The sequence below is a fragment of the Hemitrygon akajei genome, chromosome 29 (assembly GCF_048418815.1).
Source record: "Hemitrygon akajei chromosome 29, sHemAka1.3, whole genome shotgun sequence".
In the NCBI taxonomy this organism is placed as follows: Eukaryota; Metazoa; Chordata; class Chondrichthyes; order Myliobatiformes; family Dasyatidae; genus Hemitrygon; species Hemitrygon akajei.
Window position 1 is genome coordinate 45,956,650 of NC_133152.1, and position 15,380 is coordinate 45,972,029.

At 43.0% G+C, this 15,380-nt stretch overlaps 1 protein-coding gene across 13 annotated transcripts in view; it reads left to right on the forward strand.

Moving 5' to 3' along the window:
- The window catches only part of agrn (agrin), a 523,540-nt gene that overhangs the window by 399,197 nt on the left and 108,963 nt on the right, over nucleotides 1-15,380 (forward strand). For all 13 annotated transcript variants that reach the window (XM_073032309.1, XM_073032310.1, XM_073032315.1 and 10 more), the window contains 2 exons: nucleotides 8,381-8,575; nucleotides 13,616-13,816. In XM_073032309.1, the coding sequence (XP_072888410.1) occupies nucleotides 8,381-8,575; nucleotides 13,616-13,816 (396 nt within the window). The remainder of the gene's footprint in view (nucleotides 1-8,380; nucleotides 8,576-13,615; nucleotides 13,817-15,380) is intronic.

Consider the following 15,380-nt stretch of genomic DNA (forward strand, 5'->3'; position numbering starts at 1 on the left):
TTGTATTATTTATCTTCTTATGTCGTTACTAGACTTAAAGAATAACTTCATTAGCTCTAAGTGCCTGGAATTAGATCTCACCCATTATTGAAGAACTATTGGACAGTTTTAAAGAGAAAGATTAGCTTTATTTGTCACCTGGTCAGCACATTGAAACATACAGTGAAATGCATTGTTTGCATCGTATCCGATCAACAAGGATTATGTTGGAGTCAGCCCACACGTGTCACTGTGCTTCCAGCATCACCATAGCATGCCCACAACTCACTCACCCTAACCATACACTTTTGGACTGTGGGAGGAAACTGGACACCCAGAGGAAATCCAAGCGGTCGCGGGGCAAACATACAAACTCCGTATAGACAGCAGCAGGATTGAACCCCAGTCTTACAGCTGACCCTGTGATAGTGTTAAGGTAATTAAAATGCTGCCATGCTGCCCCTTCTATCCATTCGAGGGACCACAAGTAGCCACTATGTTGGTGCAAGTTGCATCTTACCAATTTTATGCTGGCCACACAATTCCCAACAGCAGGTCACTGCCTTTGGGAACTCAGCTTTCTGTTCTGGAAGGCAGGTCAGAATCCGCTGCAGGTATTGTTACCTACCGTGGAAGTGTGGGAAAAAGGAGAGATAGAGGGGAGGGAGATGTCTCTTCAATTTTGTTGCCACACTGGCCGTCCCAATTCCACACCGGCCGTCCCAATTCCACACCTACAGATCACTTCCCATGTCGCAAATGACCTTAGGCTATTGGAAGTTTGAGCTAATACTTCAGAGATATCATTTTTAATCTTCACATCAGAATGTCTATAAGCACTGTTGACACACAGAAATAATTTCCTACAGGCTGTAAAGTGAACAATGAGGCACATTGATTCATCAAGGACACTTTAATTCATATATGGTTGACTCAAGGACGGCTTCTGTCCTGTAGTTATCACTCTTCACTGAACCTCCCATACACTAAAAATGAACTCTTGGTCTCTCAATCTATCTTGTCACCTTCTCTGTATTCTGTATTCTGTTCCTCTTGTTGCAACCTTGTAGCTCCTATGCTCAGTGCCCACTTTATTACGTATATAATACAATGGCCACTGAGTGTATTTTTTAATGTTCATGGTCTTCTGTTGCTGTAGCCCATCCACTTCAATGTGTTGTGCATTCAGAGATGCTCTTCTGCACACCACTGTTGTAACGTGTGGTTATTGAGTTACTGTCACCTTCCTGTTAGCTTGAACCAGTTTTTGGCCACGTGATATGTTGATGTTGTTAAATGTGTGAATGATAACAGCATAGTAAGGTGAATTGTAACCAGACATTTCCCAGACTAACTTCCTGATGGATGGGCATCCGGAAGTCTCGGGAAGTGTTGGAACAGCACAGTAGAGTAGCAGTTAGTATGAAGTTTTACAGCTCCCGTGATCACCGATCAGGGTTGAATTCCTGCTGCTGTCTGTAAGGAGTTTGCACATTCTCCCCGTAACCATGTGGGTTTCCTCTGGGTGCCCTGGTTCCCTCCCAGATTCCAAAGATGTACAGTATCAGGTTTAATGTCACCGGCATGTGTCGTGAAATTTGTTAATTTTGCGGCACCAATGCAATGCAATATGTGATGATAGAAAAAGGAGAAAAGGTTAGGTGAGGGTTTGTAGGTTGTGGGCATGCTGTGTTGGTGCTGGAAGCATGGCAACACCAGCCCCAGCACATCCTCGGACTTCGTTGGTGCATTGATGCATTTCACTGTACGTTTCAATGTTTTGATGCAAGTCTGACAAATAATCATTAAAATGAAGTCAGCACTCACGCAAAATTATGGAATAAAAGTGTCTGTGATGTACGGGCACAAATGAGATTGCTTTTAAAATACAGATGTTTTGGGATATCCAGAGCTGTGAGAGATGTGAAAAGGTTTCCTGTCTGGTTTCAGTGGAATACATCCGTATCAGTACCCCACGTGTTAACAACACTGTAGTGCCACAGGTTAGAGATGAATTTCTGGAATTATAGAGTCATAGAACACTACAGCACAGAAACAGGCCCTTCAGCCCATCTAATCCATGCCAAACTGTTATTCTGCATAGTCCCATTGACCCACACCCGGACATAGCCCTCCATACCCCCTTCTATCCATGTACTTATTCAAACTTCTCTTAAATGTTTCAAAAGAACCCATGTCTACCACTTCCGCTGGCAGCTTATTCCACACTCTCACCACCTTCTGAATGAAGATGTTCCCCCTTAGGTTTCTCTTAACCATTTCACTTTTTACCATTAACCCTTGAGCTCTAGTTCTAGACTCAGCCAACTTGCTTGCATTTACCCTATCTATGCCCTTTCTAATTTTGTATACTGCTCTCCAATCTCCCCTCGTTTTCCTGCACTCCAGGGAATGAAGGCCTAACCTATTTAACCGTTACCTACAACTCAGGTCCTCAAGTCCTGGAAACAACCTTGTAAATTTTCTCTGTACTCTTTCAATCTTACTGATAACTTTCCTGTAGCTTGGTGACGACGGATGAGGCCTCCCTAATGTCTTATATATAACTTCAACATAACATCCCACCTCCTGTACTCAATGCATTGATTATGATGGCCAGTGTTCCAAAACCTCTTTTTACAACCCCATGTACCTGTGATGCCACTTTCAGGGATTTATGTTTCCATATTACCAGATCTCTCTGTTCCACCACACTTCTCAGTGCCACGCCAGTCACCGTGTAAATGCTGACCTGGTTGGTCTTCCCAAAGTGCAGCATGTCACACTTGTCTGCAGTAAGTCCCATCTTCTGGGCAATACTCAAGATTCAGGATTCCAGATTTTTTAAATGTCATTCCTTGTATACAATGTAAGGAGAACAAAATAATCTGATGCAGCACAAAACAAAAACACAAAACATAAAGAACACAATAATAATAATAATAATAATAACAAAATCACAATAAATATAAATCCATATGATAGCTTATATACATAGATTGATTGTATGTCCATAAGATGACTGATGGGAAATGATAGTGGTGTTTGAGGGTGTGGAGGGGTGGGTTAGTGGGTGGAGGTGTTGATCGGCCTTACTGCTTGGGGAAAGTGACTGTTTTTGAGTCTGGTGTTCCTGGTGTGGATGCTACGTAGCCTCTTCCCTGATGGGAGTGGGACAAACAGTCCATGGGCAGGGTGGGTGGGATCCTTATGATGTTACTGGCCCTTTTCCAGCACTTTTCTGTATATATGTCCTCGATTGTGGGTGGGCTGGTTTTTCCATGTGGTTTATTTTCAAAAATATAACAGTTTGCTCTCCCACTTCTTCGCAGTTCATAGCAAATTAAGACAGAGGTATGAGGCAAATCTCAAGGTTGTACAATACTGTGCAAAAGGCTTAGGCGCATATTTATAGAAAGGGTTAGAGCAAATTTGTAAATCTTGTGGGAGCAAGGGATGTTGGGAACGGTGAGGGTGGAGCGCTGTGGGAGGGGTGTGGAACAGGTGGCTAGACGGAATGCCGGGGTGGGGGTGGCACAGGTGCAGACACACTCAGCCCTGAGGCACCAGGCAAGGTAATTTGATTCCAAAAAAATCGGTTTATTGATCATTACAGAATGTCTCTCCGGTGCTTCCCACTCCCTCCCATCTCCCTTCCCCTTTCCCCACCCATGATGATTCCCTTCTCCCTGCCCCCCCTTCCCACTCTCAGTCCACAATAGAGACCCATATCAGAATCAGGTTTATCATCACTCACATATGTAATCAATTTTTTTTTTTTTTACCAGTAGTACAGTGCAATCCATAAAATTACCACAGTACTGTGGACAGTCAGGGGCCTTTTCCCAGGGCTGAAATGGTTGCCGCAAGAGGACACAGGTTTAAGGTGCTGGTGAGTAGGAACAGAGGAGATGTTAGGGGCAAGTTTTTTACTCAGAGAGTGGTGAGTGCGTGGAATGGGCTGCTGGCAACGGTGGTGCAGGCGGATATGATAGGGTCTTTTAAGAGACTTTTGGATAGGTACATGGAGCTTAGAAAAATAGAAGGCTACGGGTAAGCCTAGTCATTTCTAAGGTAGGGACATGTTCGGCATGATTTTGTGGGCTGAAGGGCCTGTATTGTGTTGTAGGTTTTCTGTGTTTCTAAAAGTCTGAGGCGCCCTAGCTATATATGTATATGTGCCAAAAACATTTGTATAGTACTGTATATAATCTGATTATAAATGTACTTTGAACTTGGAGGTAGAATTGCTTGCATAGAGACCAACTGAAAGCCTCATTGAAGTAAGCATAAAGACACTTACATCTGGAATCAAAATGGACCTCATTGCTAACACGCTGGGTAATGCAAACCTTGGTATTATGTACGAAGCAGAAACCGTGATGGATATCTATTGGCTTTTCTTTCGCTTGGATTAATTGATGTATTTCTTGTCATTAAACTGTTCTTCAGAACAGCAAGTCGGAGCTGGCAGGTGGTTCATTAATTCTTCGTGGTAAGGCTTCCAATTGGAACTGCTCTTCTATTAGCTGGTGCTTATCACCAGCTGGAGGATTAGCAGATGCATGTAGCGTAGAAACATTTAATGGATGCTAGGGATGCGCAAGAGAGCAAACAACAGAGGGAAAAGCTAATTGAACTAATGAACTAGAGTGGAACAAAGCTTAGCTGGAACATAAACACCTGAATGGGTTCTTTCCACAATTGTATATAATCCCATGTAGCTTTGTCATTACCACTGAATTTCCACCCTATACCACTAGATTAGATACACATGTGCACCTGTTCATTAATGCAAATATCTAATCAGCCAATCATGTGGCAGCAACTCAATGCATAAAAGCATGCAGACATGGTCAAGAGGTTCAGAATAACCATCAGAATGGGGAAGGAATGTGATGTAAATGATTTTGACTGTGGAATGATTATTGGTTTCAGGTGGGGAGATTTGATTATCTCAGAAACTGAGATCTCCTGGGATTTTCACACAAATAGACTTTACAGAGAACGGTGTCAAAAACAAAAACATCCAGCGAGCAGCTGTCCAGCGAGCGAAAATGTTTTGTTAATGAGAGAGGTCAGAGGAGAATAGCCAGACTGACAGGAAAACAGTAACTCAGATAACCTCACGTTACAACGGTAGTGTGCAGAAGAGAGAGGTTACTTACCTAATAAAATGTTCACTGTGTGCAATTTCATGTAACATTGTCATCAGTGTAAAGCTTTGGAACATCGGTTGATTACGCTGGTTGGGCACCATGCCATTTGAACCCTGCACTGTGACCTTAGGATCATTATTGGAGCTTGTAATTGTTGGTTAGTGATGCTAGTGGTCAGGAGATGATTGTTAAGGGAGCTCTTATGATTTAGAGTCATAGAATACTGCAGGACAGAAATACTCAGCCCTTCTAGTTCATGATGACCCAAACATCTGCCTATTTCCATCTGTCCACACCCATCTCATCCATGTACCTATTTATATTTCTCTGTGTATAATTTCAGTAGCGTAGCGGTCAGTGCAACACTATTACAGCTCGGGGCGTCGAGGTTCAGTGTTCAATTCTGGTTTTGTCTGCAAAGGGTTTGTACGTTCTCGCCATGCCAACGTGGGTTTCCTCCGGATGCTCTGCTTATCTCCCACAGTCCAAAGATATATTGGTTAGTCAGTCATTGTAAATTGTTCGGTGATGAGGCAAGGGTTAAGTGGATTGCGCAGGAGACCGTCTCATTGGGCTGGGTCTGCTCTGCGCTCTATTGCTAAATAAATAATCACAATAAATCAACAAATTGTACCTGCATCCACCACTTAACTGATTTTTTGCCAACATCTCTCTTAATCAGTAACACCACAAGAAACTGCCCCAATCAGGACTTTGGACAATGGGCTGAAAGGCCTGTTTCTGGGCTGTACTCTTCTGTGACTCTGTGACTGCACTGAATAGTGCCAATTCAATAATCATGTTGCATTGGTCGACACTAGAATCCTGAAGACTGAAAAGGGGGAGTTTTGAAATATCTGAGGCTCAGTATCTGTGATCATTGTGTTAACAACCAAATGTGCACTTTTGGTATCTTGTTGTCCAGGTAACCACTTGGACGTGTGTCTAATTTATTTTGGGAGGTGTTGGAATCAGTTGTTTTTTTAATGCTTTTTATGATATATTAGTTGAATTAATGCAAGACTATAATCATACTTTCTTTCTTACTGACATAATATATATTTTTAACAATTTGTACCTTTAACAAACTCATGTATTTTTCACAGCATGTGGTGGTTGAATGTGGTGTTGAAGCAAGTATAGCTCCAACACCATATTCGAGTTTGCTGATGACACCAGTGTTGAGGGCCAAATCAAAAGTGGTGATGAATCAGCATACAGGGGGGAAATGAAAATCTGGCTGAGTGGTGTCATAACAACAACCTCTCACCCACTATCAGCAAGACCAAGGAGCTAATTGTAGACCTCAGGAGAGGGAAAGCAGAGGCTCAAGAGCCAGTCCTCATCAGAGGATCGGAGGCGGAGAGGGTCAGTAACTTTAAACTCCTGAGTGTCATTATCTCTGAGGACCTGCCCTGGATCCATCACATGAATGTAATTGTAAAGGAAGCACGACAGCACCTCTGCTTCCTTGGAAGGCTGTGGAGTTCGCTTGACACCAAAAACCTGGACAAACTTCTATAGATGTGTAGTGGAAAGTGTGCTGACTGGCTGTGTTACAGCCTGGTATGGGAACACCAAGGGCTTTGAGTGGAAAATCCTACCAAAGGTAGTGAATTCGGCCCAGTACATAATGGGTAAAGCCCTCCCACCATTGAGCACATTTACATGCAATCTATAGGAAAGCAGCAACTATCATCAAAGATCCTCACCACCCAGGCCATTCTCTTTTCTCACTGCTGCCATGAGGCAGAAGGTACGGGAGCCTCAGGTCTCGCACCACCAAGTTGAAGAACCCCTCAACCATCACGCCCTTAAACAAAAGAGGATAACTGCACTTATCTATTGAGATATTCCCACAACCAATGATCCACTGTAAGGACTCTTTGTCACATGTTCTTGTTATTTATTTATATTTGCAATTGCACAGATTGTTCTCTTCTATGCTCTTACTCTTTCATTGATGCAGTTTGTAGTTACTCTTCTATTGATTTGTTGAGTATGCCTGCAGAAATAAAATCTCAGGGTTGTATGCGAAGACAGGTATGTACTCAGATAATAAACTTGGTGCTTTGTACTTTTGTACTTTGGTTTGTTTCCGCTTACTGGCATGAACGCTGGTTTAGCAGTTTGTCACCTTTTTATTTTTAATTCACTAAGTTTTAGCTCATGCTATCATGTGTCGCCTTTGATTAGTTTATTCTGATCTAAGGAATTTCTGTTATCTGGAATGTAAAGGTGATAAATTTTTCAAAAGTGCCATTTTTAATCTTTCTTTTATATCTTTGCTCCTTGGTACTCTGTCAGCTCCTCACTTAGTTTCACATGCTTAGTATCTGTTCCTTGGTTTCAACTTTAAAATAAACAATTGCGAAGAATCAAAGTCTCTCATTCATTTTGGGTTTCGAAAATTACCGAGATCCAACAGAGAGTAAGGAGGTTGGGCATATCGCTAAGCATTCTAGCAACCTTCTACTTACTTACCTGTGAATGTATCCGGACTGGCTACATCATGGCCTGGTACAGCAGCTGGAAATCTTCAGTGCTGTAGAGAGTAGTGGGCTCAGCCCAATATCGGTAGAACCCACAGGAGATCCTTCCTCAAGGAGGCATTATCTATCAAAGATCTCCAGCATTCGGGCCAAGCCATCTTCATTAAGGTACTTCCCTGTCACCACAGTTTTGCAACATTATGACCAAATTGATCTCTGCACTAAAATGGAATTTGGTGTGTCTTACTTAAATTTTCTAATTATGTTATTTCTTGTAATATTTGGTTGGTCAAGCCCATCTCCTGTACTGAGGCATAGTCTTCAACAGCAGCTTGCTGGGGTTCTCTGTCCTGGGCCATATTGTCCTTGGCCTACCTTGGAAGATACTTCCTCTATCAGGGATGAGGTCTTTAGAACTTCTGTTGGCGTTCTTGTAGTGCTGTGTTTTTACGGGATGGGGTTGCTAGCCCCATACCTAACCCTCTTCCTTTCACAGCCGACAATGAGAACATCCATGGCAGAGTTGTTATTTTTTGTAATCATTGCGTTTAACTTTTAATTTATGCTTTTCTCATCTGATGCTCTGAGCCTGTGACGCTGCTGAAATAAGTTTTTCATTGCACCTGTGCATACGTGTACTAGTCCCTATGACAATAACTATGACCTTGACTTTGATATTTTTAAGCTGTTCTTCATGGAAAAGGTGTTACTTTGGCATTTCAGTGATGTCATCGTTTGTTTTGCATCCAGATCGTTGTGGAAACTGCCAGTTTGGTGCCATCTGTGAGGCAGAGACGGGGAAGTGCGTCTGTTCCACGGAGTGTGTGGGCTCTCAGCAGCTGGTGTGCGGAACAGATGGGAACACGTACAGTAATGAATGCGAGCTACACGTCCAGTCCTGCATCAAGCAAACCGACATCCAAGTCGCAAGCCAGGGAGAGTGCAGTAAGTCCCATTGAATTGAAATGATTGTATTGTTACAAAAGGAACACTGTAATTATAATCTAAGGTGGGACTGTAAGTCAAGTTTAGCCTTGCTTGTTCTGTGGTCCAGTGGTGCTAAAGATTACAAGGCACTTTTCAATGAGGTTGAAGCTTTAAAATGCATTGGTCTGATCACATTTCAAGGTTCAAAATTGGTCAATGTCATTTCCTACACACAAGTGTAAAGGAGAACAAAATAATTGTTTCTCCATATCCAATACCACATAAAAACATAATAAGATAATGAACACAATAATAAAAAAACACAATAAATATAAATACATAAGATAGTGAACTTGGCTTTTCCTCCTTGGAGCAACAGAGGATGAGAGGTGACCTGATAGAGGTGTGCACACTGCCCTACTACACCCATGTGACTAATGAGCCTACTCACCCTTTGGAATGTGGGAGGAAACCTGACTACCTGGAAGAAACCCACACATTCATGGGGTGAATGTACAGATTCCTTGCGACAATGATGGGAATTGATCCTCCAATAGTCATTAATAGTCATTATGCCAGCCACTATGTTACCGTGCTGTCCCAATAATGAGTATTACTATGAATGCAAATGTGAATCCACCATCCAGGCCATGCTCTCTCCTCGTTGCTACCATCAGGAGCCTCAGGTCCCACACCACCAGGTTCAGGAACAGTTATTACCTCTCAACCATCAGGTCCCACACCACCAGGTTCAGGAACAGTTATTACCCTTCAGCCATCAGGTCCCACACCACCAGGTTCAGGAACAGTTATTACCACTCAGTCATCAGGTCCCACGCCACCAGGTTCAGGAACAGTCACTACCCCTCAACCATCAGGTCCCACACCACCAGGTTCAGGAACAGTCACTACCCCTCAACCATCAGGTCTCACACCACCAGGTTCAGAAACAGTTATTACCCTTCAGCCATCAGGTCCCATGCCACCAGGTTCAGGAACAGTTATTACCCTTCAGCCATCAGGCTCCTCAACACGGAATGGATTCCACAACCTACAGACTCATTTTCAATTACTCGACAACTCATGTTCTCAGTATTATTTATTTATTTTGTTTCATTTGCACAGTTTGCCTTTTCAACATTGGTTGTTTGTCACTCTTTGTTTCTGTGTAGTTTTTCATCGATTCTATTATATTTCTTTGTTCTACTCTTGAATGCCTGCAAGAAAATGAATCTCAGGGTTGTACATGGTGACATATACATACTAGGATAATAAATTAACTTTGAACTTTGAAATAGTTTCACATTATTAATTTGAAGGATTTGCGTAGGGTCATAAATCTAGGGACGCAAATTAATCTGATTTTGGTTACTTTTATGTACAACGTGTGCTGTTTTTTCTGGTTGTATTCCGAGCTATGACGCAGATGACAAAGTCTGCTCCGTCCTTGATACATCAGTCCAGACACTGGGAGATATTAGTATCTTGAGACAATTGTTCATCGGTTATTATTGAAGTCTATAGTGTGCCACAGTGATAAAAGGCTTATTTCAATGTGGTAGACATGTCGTTAATCCTCTAAGGTAGTAGTTTCTTGGACAGCTCAGTAATCAGAGAAGTAAAAAACTGTTTTAGCTATTACCCATATCTTATTTTGCTCCAGAGTGGCACTGTTTCAGCTGAAGGGGAGGGACAGGTCTAGAGGCATATTTTCTTCATGGCTAGTATGAGGGGCCATAACGTTAAGCTGTTTGGAGGGATCAGAGCTAGTTTTCTTTAAAAAGAGAGTGGGGGATGCATGAAATGACCTTTCAGGAATGGTGGCAGAAGCAGATACATCAGGGACAATTAAGAGGCTCTTAGATGGGTACATGGATGATAGTAAAGTGGAGGGCTATGTGGGAAGGAAGGGTTAAATTGAACTTGAAGTAGCTTAAAGGTTTCAGCCCAACATTGTGGGCTGAAGGACCTGTAATGCGCTGTAATGTTGGGTGTTGATGGGATATGTCATCGCTGACAATCCCTAATGCTGGCATTTATTGCACATTCCTAATTGAAAAAGACTCAACCAAATTGGTGGCTCCAGAGTCACACTTCAGCTGGACTGGGTGGTAGTTTGGTAGCACGTGTCCTTGCATGGTTGCTTGTATTGCAAATCTTGGACAGAGTGACGCGTTGCATCACTAAGAATATCTGGACCCCTCCCAGAGTGAGTTAACTGAAGGTGATGGTCCTTCAGCTTAGTCCTTTGGACAGGTACCTTGGATAGGAAACATTTAGAGAGATACAGGTCAAATGTACAGCACTGTGCCAAAATCTTTGGCACATATTTATAGCTAGGGTGCCTAAGACTTTTGCACAGTACTGTATTTGTCAACGAGGTGTGGAGAGCGAGTTTGTAAATCTGGTGGGAGCAAAGGATATTTGGAATGGTGAGGCTGGAGCACCGTGGTGGGGGTGGTGTGGGACACGTGGCAGAGAGCCGGGGCAAGGGTTAGTGTGGGTACAAACACATCCAGCCCTGAGACACCAGATAAGAACATTTGACAAACATAAGAAAGTCTGCAGATGCAGGAAATCCAAAGCAACACACATAGAGTGCTGGAGGAACTCAGTATGCAAATAAGAGTAAACAGTCAATGAACACACACAATATGCTGGTGGAACGCAGCAGGTCAGGCGGCATCTATAGAAGAAGTACAGTTGACGTTTTGGCTGAGACCCTTCGTCAGGACTGACAAGAAAGTGGGGAGATGCTTGAATAAAAATGTGGGGGGAGGGGAAGAGGCTAGCTGGAAGGTCATAGTTGAAGCCGTGTGTGGGAAAGGTCAAGGGGTGGAGAAGGAAGGATCCGATAGGAGAGAAGAATGGACAATAGGAGAAAGGGAAGGAGGAGACTGGGGGGAGGTAATACGCATCATCATGGAACAGGCCCTTCTGAGAAGAAGTGCGGGATAGAAAGCATAGGGGGTGGGGAATGTGTTTCTCTGAAGGATAAATCGATATTCATACCATCATGTTGGAGGGTAGCAGACAGAATATAAGGTGTTGGTCCTCCACCCTGACGGTGGTCTCATCTTAGCACAGGAGAAGGCCATGGATCAACACGTCAGAAGGGGAATGGGAATTAAAATGTTTGGCTACAGGAAGTCCTGCTTGTTGCAGATGATGCAGAGGTGCTTGGTGAAGTGACCCTCCCATTTATGACAGGATGACACATCAGAACAGGAGTGGTGATTTGATTCCAAACAACTGGTTTATTGATCATTACAGAATGTCTCTCTGGTGGTTCCCACTCCTTCCCCTCTCCCTTCCCCTTTTCCCAACCATGATTCACCTCTCCCTGCCCCCTTCCCACCCTCAGTCCACAATAGAGACCCATACCAGGTTTATCATCACTCACATGTGTCATGAAATACATCGATGCAATGCTCCTCAGACAGGATGAAGAGGTCAATACTCCCCAATGCCATTAGGCTTTACAATTCAACCACCAGGAGTAAGATATGTTAAAGTGCCGGGGTTGATTGTATTTAATGTATTTAAGTAAACTACTTAAGAACTTTTTAAAAGCTATTATTAATGCTTTTTGAGAGAGTGATTTAGATGCATATCATATTTTTACTGAGTTAAGTATTGTATGTAATTAGTTTTGCTGCAAGTGTATGGGACATTGGAAAAAATGTTGAATTTCCCCATGGGGATGAATAAAGTATCTATCTATCTATCTATATATTTTTTTTATGGCAGCAGTACACTGCAATACATGAAATTACTACAGTACTGTGCAATGAGCTTAGACTGGCATTTTGGTCAGGATGGTCTGGATGGGCAGAAGGGCCTGTTCCATGGTGGTTGACTCTATGACATTTCTCATGTCATGGTTTTCACCTTCCTAATGCTGCAGCTCTATAAAACCCTGGCTAGACTACATGGTCAGTTGTATGTTCAGTTCTGATTGCCTCATTGTAGGAAGGGTGTGGAAGCTTTGGAGGGGGTGCAGAGGAGATACTCCAGGGTGCTGCCTGGATTAGACAACATGTCTTATGAGGATAGGTTGAGTGAGCTAAGGCTTTTTCCCTTTGCAGTGAAGGAGGGTGAGAGGTGACTTTGATGGACATGTATTAGATGATTATTGGCTCAGATAGAGTGAACAGCCAGTGCCTTTTCCCAGGGTGGAAATGGTTCCTATGAGAGGGCATGATTTTAGGGTGATTGGAGGGAAGTATTCAGGGGGATGTCAGAGCTAGTGTTTTTACACAGACAGTGGTGGGTGTATGGAACACAAGTGGTGGTGGTGGAGGCAGATTCATTAGGGACATTTAAGAGACCCTTAGATAGGCACATTGATGATAGAAAAATGAAATACTATTTGGGAAGGAAGGGTTATATTGATCTTAGAGTAGGTTAAAATGTTGGCACAACATCATGGGCTGTGGGCCTGTACTCAGCTGTACTCTTCTATAAGACCATAAGACATCGGAGCAGAATTAGGCCATTCAGCCCATTGACTCTGGTCTGCCATTCCATCATGGCTGATTTATTATCCTTCTCAACCCTATTCTCATGGCTTCTCCCCACAACCTTTACTAATCAAGAACCTATTATCTTTCACTTTAAATATACTCAATAACTTGGCCTCCACTGTCATCTGTGGCAATGAATTCCACAGATTCACCACCCTCTGGCTAAAGAAACTCCTCTTCATCTCTTTTCTAAATAGATGTCTCTCAATTCTGAGGCTGTGCCCTCTGGTCCTAGACATTTTCAGTACTGGAAACATCCTCACCACGTCCACTCTATCTAGGCCTTTCAGTATTAGGTAGGTTACAATGAGATCCCACCAGCAAGTACAGGCCCAGAGCCATGAAACCCTCCTCACATGTTAACCCTTTAACTCCTGGGATTATTCTCGCGAACCTCCTCTGAACTCTCTCCAATGCCAGCACATCCCTTCTTTGGTAAGGGGCCCAGAAATGCTCACAGTGCTCCAAGTACAGTCTAACCATTGCCTTGTAAAGCCTGTACATTTTACGTTTTCTCTGTTCGCTCCTTCAGAGCAATGTGGATCCTCCATTTGCCAGTTTGGGGCACAGTGCAACGACAGTCGGTGCGTCTGTCCCCGGTGCGAGAGCCAGCCGATCAGGTCGGTCTGTGGCAGTGACGGGATGACCTACCTTCACCTCTGTGATCTGCAGTCTACATCCTGTCAGCAGAAAAGGAAAATTGAGGTCGTTAAGGAAGGCCCTTGTGATGACGGTAAGAACTGGACTTCGGAGTTCGGGGACACCGTGTTTGGGTAGTTACTAAATGAACTCTGAAAGTCAGAATCGGGTTTAATATCACTGGCCTATGTCATGAAATTTGTTGTATCGTAGCAGCAGTACAATGCAATACATGATAATAAAAACTATAAATTACAATAAGAGGTATATAAAAAAAATAAATTAAATAAGAGGTGTAAAAAGAGAGGGAAAAGTACTGAGGTAGTGTATGTGGGTTCATTGTCCATTCACAAATCTGAAGCTGGAGGGGAAGAAGCTGTTCCTGAAGCACTCATGAATTGATTAAGCTAGTGCTTCCTTCATCTATTTTGCCTCAGAGTTACCTGGAAATAACCATCTCCCACAAGTGAAGGTCTAAATCTCATTCTGCGGCGTGGTAACATGGCGGTTATCGTAACACTTTACAGTGCCAGCTTTAATCCTGGGTTCAGTTTCTGACGTTGTCTGCAAGAAGTTTGTTCATTTTCTCAGTGGTCGTGCCTGTTTCCTGCAGGTGCTCTAGTTTCATCCCACATTCCAAAGACATACGGGTTAGGGTTAGTGAGTTGTGGGTGTGCTCCGTTGGTGCCGGAAGCAATGTTCCCTCTAGGGTGTGCACATCTTTTGCCACTAGCACACAAATGATTGTCACCCTCTACCTCATTGGCATGTTTGGTATATTTCATGATCATACACAATCAGATTTCCTTTCCTGTTTTCTGATGCAGACAGTGTTGACAACGTGGAGCTCGCAATGACTTGTCTGCATATTTTAGAACTGCTTTATTTATTGCAGGAATTGCTCAGTGTGCACAATTTGTTTTCACTGGGCAAAAAATTGCACAGCGCAAGATTAGAGGGAACATTGGCCGAAAAGGCTGCCCAGCACATTCCTGGCTGATTTGATTTGATGCAAACAATGTATTTTTTTTGTATGTTTCGATGTACAGGTGACAAATAAAGTTAATCTTTGAAGACGAATCACACAATGAACAGATACCTGCCTGTTCTGTAGTTTGTACCTGCGCAGACTAATTCCAGGGTATATGAAGGTTTAAGACCCTCTGTCAGAACAGCAAATCCGTGCATTTAAGGGTTTTCACAACTCTTCCACCACCTCACTACACGGACCCCAAACCCTGGAATTTTTTTAGGGTGGTCCTTTGAGAGATGGAGGGGCAATGGAATCCTTTCAACAACCCTTACTGACTGGTTTCCACCAAGAGGCCAATGCTCTGTGTGTAGGAAGACGAGCATATGCAGACTAGTCACCCCTTAGTTAAATAAGCAGCTGGAATCCTGCATCGACTTACTTACACGTCACTTCCACATTAATTATTAATAAAATTATAGCAGGAATCCAAAGAGCAGGAAGCATTACATTTAAATAGAACACAAGATTCTGCAGATGCTGGAAATCCAGGAGCAACACACACAAAAAGCTGGAGGAACTCAGCAGATCAGGGAGCATCTATGGAAGTGAATAAGCAGTCAATGATTTAGGCCGAGACCTTGTACTCACTGGAAATCAGAAGAATAGATAGAGTAAATATGGAAAG